The 21,782-nt window shown below is 57.0% G+C and overlaps 1 protein-coding gene across 2 annotated transcripts in view; it reads right to left on the bottom strand.

Annotated features, from left to right (window-relative positions):
- LOC122385709 (unextended protein-like) overlaps nucleotides 1–21,782 on the bottom strand; it is a 31,339-nt gene that overhangs the window by 6,266 nt on the left and 3,291 nt on the right. For both annotated transcript variants that reach the window (XM_043374154.1, XM_043374155.1), the window contains exons 2-8: nucleotides 13,026–13,437; nucleotides 12,065–12,730; nucleotides 6,155–6,326; nucleotides 5,677–5,868; nucleotides 4,762–4,908; nucleotides 2,341–2,475; nucleotides 1,105–1,220 (exon numbers count right to left, since the gene is read on the bottom strand). In XM_043374154.1, coding sequence (XP_043230089.1) covers nucleotides 1,105–1,220; nucleotides 2,341–2,475; nucleotides 4,762–4,908; nucleotides 5,677–5,868; nucleotides 6,155–6,326; nucleotides 12,065–12,730; nucleotides 13,026–13,437 — 1,840 coding nt within the window. The remainder of the gene's footprint in view (nucleotides 1–1,104; nucleotides 1,221–2,340; nucleotides 2,476–4,761; nucleotides 4,909–5,676; nucleotides 5,869–6,154; nucleotides 6,327–12,064; nucleotides 12,731–13,025; nucleotides 13,438–21,782) is intronic.

Below are 21,782 nucleotides of genomic sequence, written 5' to 3'. Positions count from 1 at the left end.
CACGACCGCAGAGCCGACTCCGGCGGGGCCGGCGGCCCACCTGACCGGCCGGCCCGCACACCTGAGCTGAGGCGGCGGAAATCTCCCCGCCGCGCGGCCGGCCGGGCACACCTCCGAGCTGCAGATCACGCCGCCACGCTATCGTGACATCCAACATATACCAACTCTGCGGCGAGGGTGACGAAATCGCCGCAGCTAGTGGGAAGAATAACGTGTATAACCACGGACCAGCGTGATCGCCGCGAGATTAATCCGAATTAAATACCGACGGAATTCGTCATCACAACGAACCAGAAAACCGTCGTAAAGCTGTCTAAGAACGCTAAGTATGCCTCTCCCAGCTGTCAACAGAACCGGGCAAACACTACTTCGTTGTGAACATACAAATTTCAAGGGGCCCAAGACAGCGGACCCAATGAACCCGTCCTATGAATCCAAATATTTTAAAATGCAATGCCGACTTTTCCAGAGGTCAAAGCTCAGGCCAAATTTAAGCTTGCCTCTCCAAATACCTAAAGCTTAATTAATTAAATGGAGACAATGTATATCATGAAAATAAGCAAAGACAACATATAGATTAAAGATGGAAACCATCTTTCGTGGAGCAAAACTTTTATAAAGTCAGATTAATTACGAAAATAACCAGAAAAGGAAGGTCTGCCTCCAGTAAGCTTCTGTCATCAGACACCAACTCTTACACCTAAATATTTCAGATAGCAGAATATACTATGTAACTTGTCAAATTTTACATGAAATGTTATTCTTTTTAATAGTGAAGTACTGCTGTGGAAGTGGCGAAACTAACCTCCTGCATTTCAGGAGTTCAGAGTACAAAAATACTAACACCCGGTAAAGTATTATTACCTTTACGATTACACCATTTGACCTAAAATAAAATATCACTGACACTCAACATATTGTACAGTGTGCACTGACAGCACGATATCAATTAATAACTCTCGCCAGCTACTGAGCCAAGCACGCACACCCCCACCCTTCGACACCTCCCTCCCCCCTTCCCCCCGTAACCGCCACTGACCCCGGTAGCCGCTAACTGACCCCTGGTAGCAGCTAATTACTGACCACCAGTAGCAGCTAACTGACCCGTTCGTAGATGTAGACGTTCGCGTCGTCCCGGGGCTTGATGTGGCGCACGACGTCGCGCTCGAGCATCTTTTTCAGCACCGACGGGCAGATGAACTCGTTCTTGAACGGCTCCACTGCCCGGATCACAGGGGGAACGGATCGTCAGACGACCGGCGCAGTACGAGGAGAAATAGTCACATTTACGACCAGCGCGGCACGGTAGTAAACAACAATACTGTCCCTGGAGCGGTATGAGATGAAGGGGATGATGAAGTGGTGAGAAAGCGGGTGAGGGAAGAGAGAGAGAGAGAGAGAGAGAGAGAGAGAGAGAGAGAGAGAGAGAGAGAGAGAGAGAGAGAGAGAGAGAGAGAAAGAGAGAGAGAGAGAGAGAGAGAGAGAGAGAGAGAGAGAGAAAAGAAGAGAGAGAGAAAGAGAGAGAGAGAGGGGGAGCGGGAGAGAGTAGGAGGAGGAAAAAACGAGATAAGCCGTGCAGCAGTGTCACAAGTGTTGACTATCTAGCATTGCAAAAACAAACACGGTGACAGATATGACGGCACAAAGACTGCACAGTGCGAACAGGACCGATAGTGCCGGCTCACGGTCGGCACCTGGGCCCAATCTTACCAATGCCGTGAATAGGATTTGGCAGCACTGGGCGGAGTTAACGGCACTGATATCAAAGACGTCCTATTATTTACATCCAGCTAATCTTGGCTAATGATTTTGATAGCGTGAATGATTATGAATGTTGCCTGAACGAATGAATTGGTGAATGTGGAATAGTTCTGAAAGTTACCAAATGCCGTGAATGCGCATTCACGGCATTTGGTAAGATTGGGCCCTGGTGAGGGGTGTACAATGGTGCACCGTCTCTCTGTCCGGCACACCGAGGACGGCACTGAGCTCGGTCACATCACAGCCAAGAACAGGGGGAGCAGACAAAACCCAGCGAACGACCGTGGAATGTGGACCGTCGGAACTCAGACCGGGCGATAAATAATACCACCACAGATTGCTGTACATGAGATGAAAAAAGAAGCTATATGGAATGGCTGATACAGATATAATACAGAAAAAACAACCACCATTTCGAAGGTGACCAGTCTACTAACTTATCTGAAGGAGCTGGTAGGTGGGGAAGGAGTTAGTTTAGTACACAGTCGTCTCACCTGTCTGAAGAAACTGTAAGGTCTCCTCACCTGTCTGAAGGACCTGTAAGGCAGGGGGAGGGGGAGTAGCACACAGTCTCCTCACCTGTCTGAAGGAACTGGAAGGTGGCCAGCGCCAGCTGCGGCGATATGTGAATCTGGTTGTTGGTCGGCTGCGCGAAGGCGATCGGGTCCGGCATGCGGCGCTTCTTCCCGCGGCGCTTCTTGGTCTTGTTGTCGACTGCGGGGGGGGGGAGGTCAGGGGTCAGAGGGGAGGTCAGGCGGCGCCCCCGCCGCCCGTCCACGAGTACCCGCCACCCGTTCCCCAACTACGCAGTCTGTCCGCCGCCGGCGTCCGATCAATACAATTCGAGCCGGCGGCCGATCGGATGTGGGCGCCGCCGCGCCGGGCCCCCGCGGCCTCGGCCGCCCCGCTGCTCGGGTGTCGCGGGCGAGCGGGCCTCCTGAACTGCACCCTCACTGAGCGATACACCACTGAGGTACCGACGGAGTCGGGCACACAGCATGGAGGCAGCCCTACCGATGGCCCATAACTCGGTATCAGCCTAACCGATTGTCCCACATTGTACGAACTATCACTCCCCCCCCCCCCCCCCGGGGTACCTCTACACAGCACGGCATTAGTCCGACCGGCGGCCCCACCAGGGTATCAGTCCCAGCCGTGCCGGGTCTGCCCACCCGGCCGTGCCCTGTCCCGGCGCCCCGCGCTGCTCTCTATCCGCCGGGCGCCGCCACACCCGGCAGTTCGCGCTACCGGCCACTCCTTGCACCGCGGCCGCCGCCGTTCCGCCGAGCGCCGGCCCGGTTCGCGGAGCCGGGAGCGGCCGCCGGCGGAAGTCTCGGACGTTTGTTTGTCGCAGCTACAAGGCGCCGATTGATCAGGGTGATATTGCGGCAGTAGAGGTGATAAGGCCGGCACCAGGGCGGCCTGTGTGACACAGGCGCTCGGTATCCCCAGTCTGCCGGCTGCGGCTGGACTGTGTGACGCAACCCGCTCGGTACTCCCCCCCCTCACATCCCGCCGACTGCGGCTGGATGGCCTGGAGGCACAGGCGTCCGGCATCCCCCTATCCGCCGGCTGCCGCCGGACGCTCGGTATCCCCCTATCCCGCCGGCTGCTACTGGACCCCATGACACATGCACTCGGTGCTACCCCGGCAGGTTTACCGGACGTATGACACATCGACCCATGTCACCGAGAGCGGCCCGCGATCGGCGCCATCTCGTACCACTGAGCGCAGCGACCGCAGCCCGTCACCGGCAGTCTGGCCGGAGTCAGCGGAGGCCCTCCCTCCCACGGTCGGCGGTGCCGCCGCTCCCGACTTCCGACCGACGTGCCACCGCGACTGCGTGGCGCCCCTCCCTCCCTCCCCACCCCAGTTTCATCAGGTCTCGGGCGCGCGACCGGGCGGTTCTTGGGAAAGGAGCGGCCGACCCCCCCCTGACCGAGTAATCATGTGTCTCCGGTTCGAGACCGGGACCACAGGGGAGGCCGCCGTAAAAACGCCGTGGGTGCTACACGACCGGAGCCGCTCGCTGACGACCGGCGCGGTGCAGCGGCGGCGGAGCAGACCGGCCGGGGCTGACGGCGGACGGACAGAGTGGAGCCGGGACCGCGGCCAGATGAAACCGGTCCCTACCCTCTCCAAACATATACACTACCCTCTCCAAACGTACCGGGGCGAACGGTGGGCCGGGAAAGGGTTATGGACGCGTCACAGAGCAGGGTATCCAGATCCAGGGGGAGGGGCAGTCCAATGGGTGACAGAAAGCTCAGCACTTGGAGATGGCCATCAGGAGCAGATGCAGCGGACATTGCGTGTGATTTTGATGCCGGTGCAGATATTTTGCAGACGGACATGACCAATGAGTAAGGAATGTGTCGCTCTTAGCGGAGTGGGATTGCACACAGACAGAATCGTGAGAACTGAGAGCTCACTGACTCGATGAGATGAAACAGCGTGGGATTTATGTCAGTACCGTTAGAGTCCAGAGAATCACACGAGTCACATAGGTGGGCGGCGAGCAGTGACTCACGCAATATACGCGGGATAAGTCCGGAACCACATTTCCTGATAAAAGAACGGACCGAACCGGGCGGAAATACACTCGGGAAAAAACTATACGGCACGAACGATTCCGAAAAGCGCAGCACGGTCACTGACGGTCGGAGCACCGTCGAACAAATGGCGGTGCCGTGGAGAGAGGCTCTACGGGGAGAGAGGCTCTACGGGGAGAGAGGCTCTACTGGGAGAGAGGCTCTACGGGGAGAGAGGATCTACGGGGAGAGAGGCTCTACTCGGAGAGAGGCTCTACGGGGAGAGAGGCTCTACTGGGAGAGAGGCTCTACGGGGAGAGAGGCTCTACTGGGAGAGCACGGAGTCGCTGAGGGAGTTCAGACCGCTGCTGGGGGGGGGGGGGGGGACCACTCACTGAGAACGTCCGTCTGGTCCCGGGGAGGGGGAGGGGAGGGACATGTCCCCTGGACGGGGCACTCGCCACTCACTGAGTACGTCCGTCTCGTCGACGATCTCGGACTGGATCATCTCCTCAATGACGTCCTCCAGGGTGACCAGGCCGACCAGCTCGTAGTACGGGTCGCCCACCGTCTCCGTGACCACCCGCTGCACGAACGCCATGTGGCCCTTGTTGCCTGTGAACGGCGCGGCACACACGTCAGCGCGCTGAGGTCATGAATACTGACCTTGGAGCGATCCGATACTGCGACTGTACAGTGTAACGGCAGGCAGGACCCGGTGACCCGCCCGGGTAGAGTCCCGCCCGCCGACCCTCCGCGGCTGCCGTCTGTTTGCAGCTGAGGCCAGCACCGCCCCGTCACGGACCGGCTCTCCCCGAGCCACAGATGGGGCCCCGCCAAACAAACAGCCCTTCCGCCCCGGCCGGCCTCCCGCCCCGCGGTAAGCACTTTCTGATGAGCGGCAGCCGCTGCGAGTTTCTAATGCACAGTATGGATGCCACCTGGTTTTGCTTGCTGATGAAATCCTATCTGGTCCAGTTGCAAGCCAAATGATAATGGACACGTCTCAGTGACCCTGTGGCCTGGCGGGGGTCGCTGGGCGCTGGCTGACTCGAGTCCGCGGCGGTACGCCATCTGTGATTAATTACCCACGGCACACAGACTGCCCGGCGCTACTGTTACCGTATACGCCCCTGGGTATACATACACCGTTCAGTTACTGAAACTATACGACAATCATATCACAAGCCACCTGAGCATGTCCATCGCTCCTTGAGCCACTGATATGATTAAAAGGTTACGCCATTCACAAATCCACCACTTAAGGTAAACAGCAGATAAGAAGCTTGTCAGCACACTGTTTTTAACTTTTAAACACAGACCAGTGTTCGCAGACGCCGCCCGGTCTGGCCCGGCTGGAGGCGCTGGCCGGCCCACACCCACCTTCTTTGAACTCGCGGAGCATGACGTCCAGCGTGACGTCCTCGAAGACGAACGACCACGGGTTCTGGTAGAAGTGGCACAGCGTCTTGATGGGCGTGCAGTCGTCCGGGTCGACAAACGCCATGTCTTTGGCCAGCATCACGGCCACGATGTTGGAGCGGTCGCCCTCGTACACCGGTATCCGCGAGTAGCCTGGGGTGGGGAGGGGCCGGGCGTCAGACGCAGGGCAGCACCGAGCCCCGCGGGAGGCAGCGCCGCCGGCCGACACACGGAATAGATCCAGGGAGCAAACAATGACAAAACACTACACCGTTACCAATGTTATATGCATCCGCTCACGCCAATCTAATCACTCAGCATTCATCGAGCGCTGGAGGGCGTCTGGCTTCGGGCGCAGGTCGGATAAGGCGGCCGGCTGGAGAGGGGTGGCTGCCGCGCCGGCGGTGGGCGGCATGCCCGGCGCCCCGCCGCCACTCACCCTGCTCCATGATCTCTGAGATGGTCTGATAGTCGAGGATGGCCACATAGGGCAGCATGTAGACGTCCTCCAGCGGCGTCATCACGTCTGCCACCGTCTTGGCCTTCAGGTCCAGCGCGCCCACGATCATGTTCTGCTCCTCATTCTCCAGACCCATGTCGTCCTTGTTGAGCTGCAGGGACACAAAGGTCACGGTCAGGTCAGGTCAGATCACGGCGGGTCAGATCACGGCCACCGTCAGGTTACAGCAATGAGGGTAGGCCGTTGGCCGTCGACCCGACCCCGGCGGCCAGCGGGCAGCACCGCGCAGTTTCGACCGGCGCCCCACCGCATAGGACCAGCTAAATTGTCTGGGTCTGTTTATAATCACGGAGAAATAATCCGAGAGTATATACAACGCCAATGATATACACAAAACAGGCTGGGCAGAGCCCTACTCCCGACTGGACAGCATACACTGGGGCAGAGCGGCACCCAAATCGAGGCCAGGCGGGTCGCAGGGCCCACACCACATATCAGTGGGAATCTCTCCAGTGTCGCGGAAGACACCGCTATTACGCTGGCTGTAACGTACGGCTTCTTTGTGCCACGGCCGGGGATCGCGGCCGCCAGAGCCGGTCCGACGCCCGCACGGCAGGTCACCATCGACCCATCTACCAGGTCACCATCGACCGTACCCACCAGAGGACACCGGAGCACACTGACACACACACACACACACAAACGCCGGCGGCGGCCCCGTCCGCCGACCGAGCGGCGGCATCACCCCGTGAGGCCGGAGACCAGAAAACCCTCAGTCCTGCCTGGCCTCTCGGAGCCGGGCCGGGCGCGTTCTGCGTACTGCGTGGCGGTCCATCGTCGATCGATCAGCCGCTGCGGCCTCTGCCGATGACAGGTTGAGCCGGAACACGTCGCCCGGCCCGCGTCATTGCCCGAGCGTGTCGACGTCGGACTCTGGCGCCGGTCGGAAGTCGGACAGTGACCGGCAGGGCACCGACGGCGGTCCGCCGCGGGGCTTCCCCGGCCCCGGGCCATGTCAGCTCGGACGGACCGGACCCGCATCACGCCAATACACACACCCAGGTGGTGTGAAAGGGAGTAGCCCCCTCCCTACAATCTCTGCTGTGGCGTCATCAGGTGACACGCGGCGCCTGCCAGCTGTTTGGGCCGTCCTGCGGCCGCGGCCGTGGCGTTACCCGGCTCGCCATGGAGTCGGCCATCGACCGGCCGCCCACCGAGCGGCGGCGCGCCCGGTCACGGCCACGGCCGCCGCCGCCGCTCTCAGTTTCGGCCGTGACGTCAGCGCCCTGGGGCTGGAGCGGGTGGCGGCCCGCAGCCGGCCGGGCGGGCCGAGCCGCGGGTCGGAGGTGTTGGATGCGGGTCGTAGGCAGGTGTCCCAGACATCCGCCGGTGCGTCAGCCAGCGCTCCGGGCCGACGGTGACACCGCCACCCCCTGTTGCCGGTGACGGCGGCTGACTGGCACCCGTCCCCCGACCCGACTGCTCCACTGGCATCCGAGCCACACACACCGACAGGCGAGCAGGCCGTGTTTACGGCGGAAGCTGGGCATCCGGCCAGGCCGCCCGACCGTCCGCGTCGGCGGTATTCTAAAATACCTGCCGTCGGTCGCGACGTGAGCGTTCTGCGGCTATTGGCGGCCGCGCCGATCGGCCGCCGACCGCCCTGCGCTCGCAGTGGCAGGCAGACGAGTAACGGCCAGCTAAACTGGGTCCCGACTGAACAACACCCGCCAGCTCGGCCTGGCGTCTGCTTCGCTGTAACTGCGGCATGGCTCACATCCCTTCCCGGGGCGTTTGGGTCATGTCCCGAGTCCGACCCACTATCTGCGCGTCAGCTTCTCAGTACATAAGTACGCCCAGGGGCTCAAAATATGGTTCATGCCCCCCTGTCCTACTATCTCGACTTGGCAAATCCTTGACCTTGACCTTGCATCATGTGTCATTACCCATATGCCTTTACAGGGACGCTCCCCCGCTCCAATATCCCAGTCTGTAGCGGGGCATTTATTGCTAAATCGATCATATCATTGATACAACCAACGATTAAATCTGGTAAAGTTCCGTTCTAATTCTAATTGCCCTACTTTACGACGCACGACATCGTTGTTGCTTAGTTTTCCAGTTACAAATTAATATTTGGAGCCATATTTATAAAAAGCCACATAATTTGGGCTTAATGGCATTATCATAACACAAACGCACAGGATCAGGGGAGCGACATGCTCTCAACAGCCGAACGGAGAGGGTAAGGGCACAACTGAGACAGCATCAACAAGGAAGGGTTTGATCTCGTTGGCACACGGAGCGGGTGCCGAGTCTGCCAGGGGTCACCGAGACCGGCCGTTACACGTGGCCGCCTGGGGTCCGGGCTGTGCCTGTGACCGCGCGGTGACGACGGCCGCCGGCCGAGTCCACCTCCCCACCAGCCGGTCAGTGTGGGGATCTCCTGCCGGGGAGGCGCTCCCCACCAGCCGGTCAGTATGGGGATCTGCTGCCGGGGAGGTGCTCCCCGCCGGTCAGTGTGGGGAGCTGCTGCCGGGAGGTGCTCCCCACCAGCCGGTCAGTGTGGGGATCTGCTGCCGGGAGGTGCTCTCCGCCGGTCAGTGTGGGGATCTGCTGCCGGGAGGTGCTCCCCGCCGGTCAGTGTGGGGAGCTGCTGAGGTGCTCCCCGCCGGTCAGTGTGGGGAGCTGCTGCCGGGAGGTGCTCTCCGCCAGCCGGTCAGTGTGGGGATCTGCTGCCGGGAGGTGCTCCCCGCCGGTCAGTGTGGGGAGCTGCTGAGGTGCTCCCCGCCGGTCAGTGTGGGGATCTGCTGCCGGGAGGTGCTCCCCGCCGGTCAGTGTGGGGAGCTGCTGCCGGGGAGGTGCTCCCCTCAGTGTGGGGATCTGCTGCCGGGAGGTGCTCCCCGTCGGTCAGCTGACCGGGCGCCGACGGACCCCCACCGCCTGCCGTGACCGTCGCGGCCGTCTGGTGACCTTGGCTGCCGGCTGGCCGACCGCCAACAGCACGCGTATTGAACGGAACGGAGAGGGCGAGGCGGGCGAGGCCGCCGCGCCGCCTTTGTGGAGAAAGTCGCCGCACCGGCGCGGGCGGCACCACGTGACAGGACGGCCGGGGGGTCCTCGGAGGACAGCGACGGGTCCTCGTAGGACAGCGGCGGGTCACCGGAGGACAGCTAGGTCTTCCTGGAACACCAGCGGGCACTCAGAGGGCGGCGACAGTGGAGAGCACGCCTCCGAAGGCCTCTTGCGGGGGACAGGGCCGGGTAGGTCATGGACTCCTAGTGGCGAGATGTGAGAACCGTTCCCATTGGGACATACATAGCCGCTGGGGACCGTTTCCTGTGGTACGTGTATAATTGGCGGGGACCGCTCCCAGAGGCACAGTCGGATGGGGACCGCTCCCGGCGGTACGCTCCGGCTGCGGAGGGGTCGCGGTCCAAATGCCCAGCCGGGGAGACTGTCGGATCCCGGCACGGTGAAGCAGTCGGGTGCCGCAAACGGAAGCAGAACCACTAGTGAAGTGGTGCTGGTGGTGCGCCCGATTTCCACACCCCAACGGTACCGCCTCCTGTCAATTCGGCGAATATGTACCGAGCCATTTGCAAGTGTTCCCATTTCACGGGTGACCCTGGCGAGGGAAATGGAGGTCGCGGCACAACCGTTAGCCGGCGGCCGCCGGCGCGCTTCCAGGAGGTCTGGGTTCGTACGGCGCCGACGTCCCCCGCGCGGCGCCCGTCACTGCCAAATCGGCGCCGCGCCGGCCCGCGCAACAATGAGCCGCGCGTGTGATTTACATCGGGAGCGGAGCGCGGACGGGCCGGGTGACGGGTGACGGGCAGGCGGCGCCTCACGGCCACCCCCAGGTACCGCAGTGGGTCACCCGGTACTGCGAGGGAGCCGGCCCGGAGCGGCGGCGGCGGCGAGTCTGAGGCGCGCCGGCCACCGCCGGGCCCCGAACCGGCGTTCGGCGGCCGCTCAGCCAGCCCGGACGAGCCGCCGGGGATTCGACATCGATTCGCGGCCCGATCAGGTCGGCCAGACACGACAGGGAAACAGGCGTCCCAAAATCACTACCAGCGGAAGGCAGATTAAACTATCGACCGATCAGACTCCCCTGCTGTGGAACTTTTGTGGAAGCTATCTCCTTCTACGCATGAGCCCGTTCCACAGAATCAGCCTCAGGTGCACACAGACTGACACGCGTTCCCTGACGGCCGAGTGCTGCGCGTCTCGTTCGGGATTGGTCCCGGCGCCGCCGGTCGGCCGGGGCAGGCCGGGGCGGGGGCGGGGGGCGCCCCGTCGGCTCGGTCCCGGCCGTACCACCCGCACTATCGAGCCGCGCCGCCGCCGGCGCGGCCCCACCGCGCGCCTCTCACCACACACCGACACGTCACACGGCTGCAATCGGCGCAACCGCCGTAATTCGGCACTCACGCCGTACGGCATCACACGTAATCGTATCAACGCCACTGGGTCTGCGCTACAAGTGTCAACTGTCACCTGATCAGGTCGAACTAGATAGGACGAATGTGAATATGTGTTAAGAACATAACTTTCAACTGCTTCACAGGAGCAAATTTCTGCTGGCGCTGCCAAAGGTTATCCAGACAACGTGCTGCGCTAGGGCCCCATCCAGACATCAATAAGAATAAGCTTCTGCAGTACCTACAGCGAGGTAAATTAAAAGGAAAAACCAGTAAAACGCCTTTCGGGCGAAGAACGAGCGAGCGAGATAGTAAGCCCTGCACGTGCGGAAGGGCGAGAGGGTACTTCCAACGGGCTTGTGCAAAACACCCTTCTAACCGGTCGCTAGCGGTGTGCCAAATTTGAACGCAATCGGTCCAGCCGTTCCTGAGATCTGGAAGCGGCATTCTGCACGTGCGCACGTGCAAACGGGGTCCAAAATGACTTGCACTGCACCCTACTAACTGGTCCCCAACCGTGTACCAAATTTGAGCGCCATCGGCCCAGCCATTCTCGAGATCTGGAAACGCCCCCTGCACGTGCGCACGTGCAGTAGCACCCTAACCGCAACACATGGGAACGCATTGCCTGGTGGGTGCCTACCTGTATGCCAAGTTTCAGCAAAATCGCCCCAGTAATTACCGAGTTACTGAAATGGGAACAAATTTGGCACCTCTTCTTTTTGTATTTTGCACGTGCAGTGGGGGTCGCTCACATAGATCAAGAGAATCCGACCTTTGGTAGAAGGGATGCAGCTACCCTACAAAAATTACCGCAAGTCAATCGCCCAAGCGGCTGATGAGATATGAGCCTCTCAAAATCAATACTTTTGCAAAACAGCTTGAACACCCTTGACTTTTCACGTGGCACGTGCCACGACGGTCACTGAGATGTATCAAAAGTAGTCAATTACGGGGTAGAAGGGATGGGGCTACCCAGCAAAAAAGACCGCAGGTCAATCGGTCCAGCGGTTGCTGAGATATAAGCCTCTCAAAAGCGTTACAAGCCGGGCCGGGCCGGGCCGGGCCGGGCCGGGCCGCTCATACTGAGATTTTTCCGTTATATTGAAAAGACTCACTTCGCTCGCTGCGCTCGCTCGCTCGTAATAAATGCAGTTTCAATATACAGTTTTGCATTGTTTGGCGATTGCCATCCTTTCACGAACACAAATTCCTCCTTTCAGTTATACCCAATGGATTTCCGGAGATACAGGCGAACTGTACCCACTGAAGATACCATTGGACATGCTGATTGCGGTTACGCCGAAACGTTTATCGTTTATTTTAGGCACTAGAAAAAACTGCTCTCTAGAATGCAAGGCTTCAAAGCTATCAGGATTTTGCTGGTGCGCGCGCACGTCCTTGTGGTTTGTCGCGGCGTTGGGTTGGGTGAGTGTGGGGGAGGAGTAGATATCGGGCCACTTGCCTTGATGAGCTCCTTGAGCCGGTCGCGGTTGTAGGTGTTCCCGATCTCCTCGCCGAGCACCCGGTCCAGGATCAGCGAGATCGGGTAGCTCAGCGGCGACGTGACGATCATGAACAGCTTGGTCAGGTAGATGGTCTTGGCGCCTACGGCCAGGCCGTGGCGCGAGCACAGCGCCTGCGGCACGATCTCGCCGAATATGACGATGCCCAGGGTGGAGCCGATGACGGCCACGATGCCCGAGGTGAGCTCGTCCAGCAGGATGGTGAGTGAAGAGTTGACGAGCACGTTACCGAGCAGCAGGGTGCAGAGCAGGTAGTTGCCGTGGTTGCGCACCGGGATGATGGTGCGCGCCCAGCCCTTCTCGCTGTCCGTGCCCGTGGACAGCACCAGCTTCAGTTCTGTGATGTTGAGCGCCATCAGGCCCAGGTTCAGTCCGGAGAACAGGCCCGACAGGCAGAGCAGGACCACCAGCAGCACCACGTGCAGCGCCAGCGGCAGCAGCGGCGGGAACGTGCCGATCGCCAGGTACGGCTCAGAGCCCAGGTGGGTGTAGGGGCCGCCGCCGGCCGGCTGGCCGCACACGTAGAACCGCTCGGCGCCGCTGGGCAGCTGCGGCAGCACCACCGTCAGCAGCCCCGACGTGCCGGCCGCGTCCACCGACTTCAGCTGCAGCACGGACAGACAGACACCGAGCACCGGTTACAGACAGGGTACAGACCTACCGCGCGGGGTACACAGACACGACTGCAGGGAGATGTATCGCACCGGTTACAGACAGGGTACAGACCTACCGCGCGGGGTACACAGACACGACTGCAGGGAGATGTACCGCATCGCTTACCGACAGGACTGCACGAACAGTATAGACAGAGTTTACCGCACCGGTCAGTCGGGACCGCTCGGAGATACTGCAAGGTTACAGCTAGAACTTCATCGGTCCCAGACGGACCGACGGACCCACCTCGAACGCCACGGTGGTCTGGCTCTGCTCGCAGCTGGCGCCCGGCTCCAGCGCGTCGCCGGTGAACTTGAAGCGCAGCCCGTCGGCCAGGCCGGCCCCGAACAGCCGCAGCGTGGCCTCGCGGTCCTGCAGCACGCTGATGACGCCGTCCGCGCCCATGTCCGGCGGCTTGTAGGAGGCCTCCACGCGCAGACCGGCCAGCACCGGGCCAGCGGCGGCGGCGGCAGGGTCCGGGCCAGCGGCGGCGGCGGCAGGGCCCGGCCCAGTGGCGGCCAGCACCGGAGCCGGGAGACCGAAAGCCGGCTCCGGGTCAGCGGGGACCCGCACCGGGCCAGTGCCTGCCAGCACCGGCACTGGGCCATCGGCGACCGTCGCTGGGCCAGTGCCGGTCAGCACCGCCTGACGCCGCAGTCTGCAGTCAGACAGGTCAGGTCAGGGCAGGTGGGGTAAGGTCAGGTTAGGTTACCTCAGGCACAGGTCAGATAAGGTCATGTTGGGTCAGGTCAGGTCAGTTAGACCGTCAGGTCTGGTCGATTCGGGTCATACACCGAGACAAGAGCACTTACGACAAATCCGGAGCCACACAACAGCAGCGACTACAAAAAGATTCGAAATGCCCCGAATTAAGTAAATGTCCTTTTCTATCAGCGACCTACAAGATCGCTGACCACAAGTGTGAACTTAATGTTTCACAAAAAAAAAAATAGATCCACAGAATACGAGAGGGTTGTCCAGAAACATATTGATCCGTCGCCGCGGTATTTCTTTGGGAAAATTTAGCAAAATCAAGCAAGGGATCCAAAGTTCAAGGATCGTGATCTTAGAGCTTGCCCACCGGCACGATCCGAGACGCTCCGCAAATCAGTCCCATCCGACGCAGTCGCTTTCACGGATCGGCTAGTATGACTGGTACAGACGAGTGTGGTAAGTATGATAGTTCTTCCGAACGAGTATGATAGTTCTTCCGAAATAGGCGCGGAAGATCTGCAAATTGTTTGTCGCCGCCGATAATAATCAGCCACAGCTGCTGCGGCGCGCAGGGCACGGTAACACAGAGTAACAAGCAGTAATGATAAATCATATTGTGGTGTGGTTGTGGAGACTGGAGACTATCCCGCGCAGAGTGCACACACACGCTAACCTATAATCAGGGTTTCAAGTGAGTTATGCCAACTAAGGACTCAAAGTTTCGCCATGTTCCGCTAACAAGCGTACGCTGGTTGTCCCGGGCCGAGCCATGTCAGATCTCTCTCCATCGGGGCATGTAAGAGGCCCAGACCCAGTGCACGTTCAGTACTCCAGCGTGGTGATGTAATGCACAAATGTCCGCAGGCCAGTACACACCGCTGGCTCGGTGCGACCGGTAGTTAAAATTACCATGTGGCTGTGGATACAGTTCTCAAAGAACCAGCGCCACCGGTACGCCTACCGAGCCTCGCCTGGGTGACGGCGTGTCAGATGTGAACCGGTGCGCCCGACATACAACTCATCCCGTCTGAAACACCGCGACGCCTGTCCGAGACCGGGCACGGGCGAGCCAATGGACCGATGGGGGAAATCGTCCGTCCCCATAACCGCATGGTAATTTCGGTCCTAGCCAAGCGTGTCCAGCATAGGTTTGCTCGTAGCGCCAGCTCGCAGTGACCGGCGGCACTGACGAATCGATAGGGGTCGTACACCGACACTGGACAGGCGGGCCGTGAGAGCTGCGGTCAGGAGACGGCGCGGCGGCCGCCGCCAACAGCCTGGCGGTCACCGGGACACCAGACAACAAACGCAAACCAGCGGGACGCCATACAACAAACGCAAACCAGCGGGACGCCAGACAACAAACGCAAACCAGCGGGACACCAGACAACAAACACAAACCAGTGGGACGCCAGACAACACACGCCGGGACGCCAGGCAACTTATATCGGCCCACCGGGACACCAGACAGCAAACACAAACCAGCGGGACACCAGACAACAAACACAAACCAGTGGGATACCAGACAACAAACACAAACCAGTGGGATACCAGACAACACACGCCGGGACCCCAGGCAACTTACATCGGCCCACCGGGACACCAGTAGTGGTGTCAATTTCAGAAAACGTATGTTTAATGTCCGTCCAATGTCCAATACTTACGTCGACTCTCCGTCCAAAAATGTCCAAGCCAGCCATTTGTCCAAAGATGTCCGACATCTACGCAATAGTTTACACTCAACACCGTTATTTAATTCGCTTTTAATGTATCGTTACCAGCTCAAAAGTGTTAATCATATGGAAAACTGAGCTTTCTAATGGCCAATCAATGTTAAACACGATTAATTTATGAAAAAAATTGAGGTGTAGCAAGCGATTGTCCAAAGTTGTCCAAAGCCTGCTGTCATTGTCCAACCAAATTCCGAATTGGACATTGGACAAAATCGGAATTCCGAAGATTCAAGTTCCGATTGACACCACTAGACACCAGACAACAAACACAAACCAGTGGGACACAAGACAACACATTCCGGCCCAGTGGGACACAAGACAACACACAAAGGGGCACCAGACAACATACATACATCCGCCCACCGGGACACCAGACAACAAACACAAACCAGTGGGACACCAGGGAACACACACCGGCCCAGAGAGACAACAGACAACAAACACCGGCCTAGAGAGACAACAGACAACAAACACCGGCCCAGCGGGACACCAGGGAACACACACCGGCCTAGTGGAACATTTTTGTCGATAAAAATTACAAACATGGTGTCAGTCTATTTATGCAATATGCAGCCTGGCACTTTGAATAAGCGCCATGGTGACCTAAGGCAAGACTAAGGTCAACTGTTTGAATTTAAGGTTAATCATCAAAGCCCTACCATTACTCATGGTTGGTGTAAAAAAAAAAAAATAGGGCGGGATGCATAAATCACTTCGATCTCAGATACATAACTGCGAACATTAAAATAACCTAGATCCATTGAAGTCCTTTCAGGAATGCTGCCAAACAAAAGAGGCAATAGAACCAGGACTGGATCGCGCCATGACCTATAAATCGGAGGAACAGCAGCAGATTGACCGACATGAACCAGTCGAGTCTCCGGCTGGCCCCTCCGAAACGGGCCAGAAAGGGACACAATCCACGCATCTGGGTCAGGTAAACAGTACATACAGCAGGCGAACGGGACACAGAACAGGGGGCGGGGGGGGGGGGGGGGGGGGGCGTCGGCCGACTGACGGCAGGCTCCGGCGACGTCCGCTCGGCCCTGTCCACTGCCCTGTGCGTATAGGGCAGTGGACGGCCCTGTGCGTATAGAGAACGGTGGACGGCCCTGTGCGTATAGAGAACGGTGGACGGCTGAAGACGGTAGGCGGTCGTGGACAAGGGGATATGATATAAGGCAAAACATAATATGCACTTAGTGCTATTATTTCAAAGTGATTAGCGGCATCGCCTGGTCCCGCAGTTGGAATCCTCGTTCCGGTTCGTATAAGCAGAGGCGACGTGCGGGGAACGGTGTCAAAAAGGTTCTGCTCTTCGAAAGGAGCTCCATCTTGCATCAAAAATGACAAAAAGTAACTACCACTTTTAGTTCAGGTTTTAGTTTCAGCCAGCGCACTAGACAGAGCAAATGACACATGGAAATGTCGAATTGACAATTTCGCATTACTTACTGATACGTAGGCCAGCGCTCTGACCTGACCACAGGTGGCCAATACGCATCGCCATTTCCCGATCTCCGGTCTGATTCGCTCCATTCGGGGCGATCTGACAGCAGCGCCGAGCGGCGCGGCCACAGGCGGCGACAGGGGGCACGTGGTGGTTGAGTAACGCGTACCGAGCCGAGGACAGGCGACACGGGGCGGAGAGAAAGGCCTTGGCGGGCGCCGCGTCCCCCGGTACAGACGTCCGGCCGGCCGGCGCCTGTCCTATATACCTGCATGGACCGGGCCGGGCCGGGCCGGACCGTCTCACAGGGAGCACACGCCGGATACGGCCGACCGCAGCCACCGCCCGCACCCGGCGCGTGACACGCCGGGACCAGGCGCGGAAACAGCGCGCGACAGGCGACAGGACAGGGCGCCCGGACAGGACGGGACGCAGGTGCGAGGCCGTCCCAGACCGGGTCAGGAGCCAGCGCGGGACATTGGACAGACGACGCAGACGGCGCTGGGCGGGTCACACACGCGGCGCTGGGCGGGTCACACACGCGGCTGGTGTTCTGCCGGCCGCCGCGCTGGTCTACACGCGCGTCGGGCGGCACCGTTATAAACAATGGCTCCCGACATCCTGCCTTCAGGAGAGGAAGAAGAATAAAAATTGGATCGACACGAGTACGACAAAAGTCATAATGCTAAAATTGGTAGACTGCAAACAGATTTGTCGAGGTCATTTACCAATCACACAAGGACCAACCATTCGCATAATTGGCTTCTCTCGTTTACTGGTTCACCTGAAGCCTTAGAATTCCATATCAATCGCTGTGTCGCGTCACACGTGACAACACGTACACATAGCTGTACTCGTTTTTCGGCCAAACTATAGCTCCGAGAGACATCGAACGTGGGGTACATCACAGAACTTCGAGATCGGTGACCTAAGGTAGGCCCCGCGTTCGGAGTCTCTTGGACGACGAAGTCGAAGATTCTAAGTCGTCCGGCCAATTCCGTTCCATAACCGCAGCCGCAGCCAGCTGACCTTAACGGGATTGGCCGGACGACGTAGAATCTTCCTCGTTCGAGAGACTCCGAACGAGGGGTAAGTCAGCTTTGCGGCCTCTCCATCATTGGTATAAAATTGAAAGGCGCCTCTTTTGGACGCACGTCATTCTAAACACTCTCAAACACCGACTTCCAAGTAAACATAACACACTGAACCGGAAAATGCACCCGTGACCCCTCCTGATGTCCCTTAGGTCATCTCAGGTTACGAAAGGTATGCAACAGTTTTTTTCGCAAATAACTTTTGATAGAGGCATGTTAGAGCGATGTAAATACCTTAGATATGTTCAGCTTGACCGGACGATACGGATCGACTGATATCCAACACGACCTTTTCCAGTCAGGTTATGACCTTGATCTGCGGTCAAATTTTCAAGTTGAACTTTCAAGGGCAAAGTATAGTTCATTCGACGCGTCTTGACGAGAGGAACACGATGCCGGTAAAAGTGAGCTCGTGCAAGCTTTGAGTCCAAAGTTATTGCAGAAAAAGCGTTTCAGCAAAAATAATATGTTTCAACTTTGGCAGTTTTTGCACTCTGCAGGCGAAACCGTTGACCTTTGTGGTCAAATCTAAAGCCAGTGCACAGAAAGAGCGTTAACAGGGTTATCAAATGCGCTTTCCAGGGGCTTTGTAGCTGCATCCGTTTTCGAGTTATGCTCCAGTTTGTTTAAAATTGTCGAAATTTGACCTGGGTATTGACAAAATTTAACCTTCGATGGCCTCCGGTGACCTGACCTTAGACCTGACTTAATAACTGACGGAGGTAATTGTCATTATTTTTGACGTTCTTTCAAACGGGTCTATTGGTGACCTTAAAATTAGATCACGTTACCTCACCATTACATTTATAAGCTATTGGGGGAATATGAAAATGACTATTCCTTTTTTGGGGGGGGGGGGGGGTAAAAATGATAGAAAACTCTCAAAAGCAGATGAATTCGTGATTTCATACAATTATTGTTTAACCTGATAGTACCTTTAACCCTTAAGTAAGTAACCTTTGCATTGTTGACCTAAGTAACGTCACGTGTAACGCCACTAAGGTTATCGGAGTTTTTCGTCGGCAGCTCGATCAAATTGAGGTGGCGAGTCGACAAGGCCACCACTAGATTCAGGAAGACCTGTCGAATCAAATGATATGCGATATGACCTCCTTCGACCAGCTCCATGATCTGGGAGACTGTGGTCGGACCTTGACCTGAGCCCTGAGGTGAGGTCAACACCCTAAGCTGACCTGTCCTAACCAAGCAACACATCATTCGACGCGCATGATCATGACCAACACGACCGTCCCAAAATTGCGGCTCTGTGACTATTTTTAGCGAAGTTGTTCACTAAAAACCGAGCCCCTGCAACTACCCCCCGGCCCCTGCCCGGCCTCAGAGGTCATCGGTTGACCGATACCTTATATTTGGGTACCAGTCGCTGCGTCTCATAACAGCACACCCGCACTGTCGTTATTTCTGCAACACTCGCCTCTAGTTCAATGAGGGCCGAAACGCCGAGGAGGTCCACCACCCCATCCAACCCTCCTACGGGTCGATTGCAGAAAACCGATAGGTTCGGCTAGAGTAAATCGACCTACAAAAACTACATTTTATTTTGGAAGCGCCTTGACATGACAGGCGCAATGATACCAGAATAGGTAGTTGTTCCGCATAACTTTTCGCCCAAGATATTGACGAGAAACGAGAAGAGAAACCGCCCTTTTGGTCGTTCCTCTGACATCGCCATTTTCGCAGGTCAACAGTAATTGACATGAAAGCTTAAAATTTGATATCATTTGCCGTGCCAATGCCACTGCCACACTGCCAACCCGCTAAATCAGCCCGTGAAGCACGAGCTCAATTATGAACGAAACGGCGAGGGATCGTAATCCCCCCCCCCCCCACACACACACACACACTTTGGCCGAAGTATGTGTGGAAAGCTGATGGGGCTGGCAGGGGTAGGTACGGTTCTCCAGTAAAAGTCTTGTTGGTTTTGCTTTTTCGGACATATCTGGTCCTATTTAATGTTCAACTGCATAAGTATCAACCCGAATTATGTGTATGCACATTTACCACGAGACTGTGAAATTGCATCGTTGTATGCCAAATACTTTCCGAGATATTCACCAAAAACCTCATTTTCTGCCGTTTGGGGTATTCTGGCCGCAATCTTCCTGGGATCGCCTATGACATCAGTGGAGCCATCTAACGAGAGGAACGCGGAAACACAGTATCATGAATGAATCGAGCGCGTAGTAAACGGTGTATGAAAGGGAGACTCGGCAGAGGCTATCCGGGTGGCTGGCGCGCGGCGCGCCCTTAGGCATCGGCCGACCCTTCGGACCGCGTGGGGTCAGAGGTCGCGCTCGGGAAGTCTCGGCTCTGGGTTTTAGCGCTGTGCAGTCAGGAAGGGAGGATAGGATAGCGCTAGCCCGACTGACTAGCATCTCGGCTGATTCGTGTGGGGTAGACGGGGGCACAGAACGGGATGGTGGCTAGTGGTGGATGATGGGATGGCGGCTAGGTTAGTGCGTAGCTGAACATGTATTGTTTTTTCATGGCAAACAACATGCAGCATAATATGCGGGATTATGCCAGAACTCATACAAAAAGGAAATAATATTTCGGCCAAGGGAGTGGATGAGTGCCATGACAAAGCATGACGATGCTGCCAAAATCGGGATACTTTTTTACTCCATTTTTTTTTTACCCCTAACATGCAGCGCTTGATTCGAACTTAGAGGTCCCCGACTGACCTTAGACCTTAAAATCGCACCCGTCCGGTGCGCCACCTTTTCTTCAGGGGCGCTCTTCTTGGTAGTTGGTTGTATCTGTTCTTACCAATAACTAAAGCAAATCGAATGCGGTATAATAAAAAAGGCATACCTGGAACACAGTTTTATTCACACCCGCTCGTGTGCATACTTGTTTTGACCTATACCTTCTCACATCATATCACTTCAGTGCTTAACCCTCAACGGAATTTTGGGTTTTCTGCATATACCCCGGCCGAGGGGGGGGCGATTACCACCCCTCTCCGTCTTTTTGCCCCTAATTGAGCTAGCGCCTTGTGGATAAAACTGAGCGCGTGCGTCGTATGAAATGCAACAAATGGGTACCCGAGTTGAACGTCTCAGGTCAACCGATAAACTCTGAGGTCAGTATACCTAAGTGCTCCAAGTCGCGGGATCGGTTTTTGGTAAACAACTTCACCACTTAAGTGGTTACAGAGCCAAGATAATGGCACCATCGAGTTTTGCATGTTCAAGCGCGTCGAATAGTATACGCTTTATTTTTGTCGAGGTCAATTTAAGGTTTTCACATCAGGTCATGGTCAGGGCAGAGCCACTCCGGCCACGAAGCTGGCCCAATGAGGTCATATAGCTTCTTCGATTCGGTAGGACCTCACAAGTCCACTGGTGGCTTCCCGACTCGCTAGCTCAATTTGATCGGGACTTTTTGGTGAAAACTCCTGTGACCTTAGTGACGTCATAAATTAAGTCGCCTAACTTTAAGAATGGAAAAGTGAATGCTGGGGCTTGCAAAGGTTGTATAAAATCACGAATTAATGCGCTTGAGACAGCTTTAGATGGCTCCCGGCGCCAAAATAACAGCTTTCATATTTCCCAATTGATTGATAATCGTGAGGTTGCGTGACCGACCTGTCGCACGAGATAGCTACATACAAGTTGTGAGGCCTCTGGGAGGTAGTACTAGATCATATAAGCTTCATTCCCCGTTGAAAAGTCCCCTGGCACTAAGGGTGCTGCGACGTCGCGACATTTTGGGACCTTACAGAGGCTCACTTTTGACGTCATTGGTCAACGGCCTGACCTTAACCTTCGCACTTGTAGTCGGAGGGTGTCGAACAGACCTCCTACCCTCAGTTTTTTCGCAAATAACTCGCGCAAAAAGCGGCTGATTGCGACGAAACTTTCAGTACCCTCGAGTTAATCAATATTACGCCTACCCTATAATTTATATGACTCTGACTCGAAAGACCTTTGACTTGTGACCTGTTTTCCGAGACCATGTTTGGCCGAATCGCGTTTTGGCGTATTTC

The sequence above is a fragment of the Amphibalanus amphitrite genome, unplaced genomic scaffold, assembly GCF_019059575.1.
Source record: "Amphibalanus amphitrite isolate SeventyFive unplaced genomic scaffold, NRLGWU_Aamphi_draft 000228F_arrow, whole genome shotgun sequence".
Lineage (NCBI taxonomy): Eukaryota > Metazoa > Arthropoda > Thecostraca > Balanomorpha > Balanidae > Amphibalanus > Amphibalanus amphitrite.
Note: the sequence above shows the minus strand (reverse complement) of the source record. Positions and strands in the feature narration are given on the sequence as shown.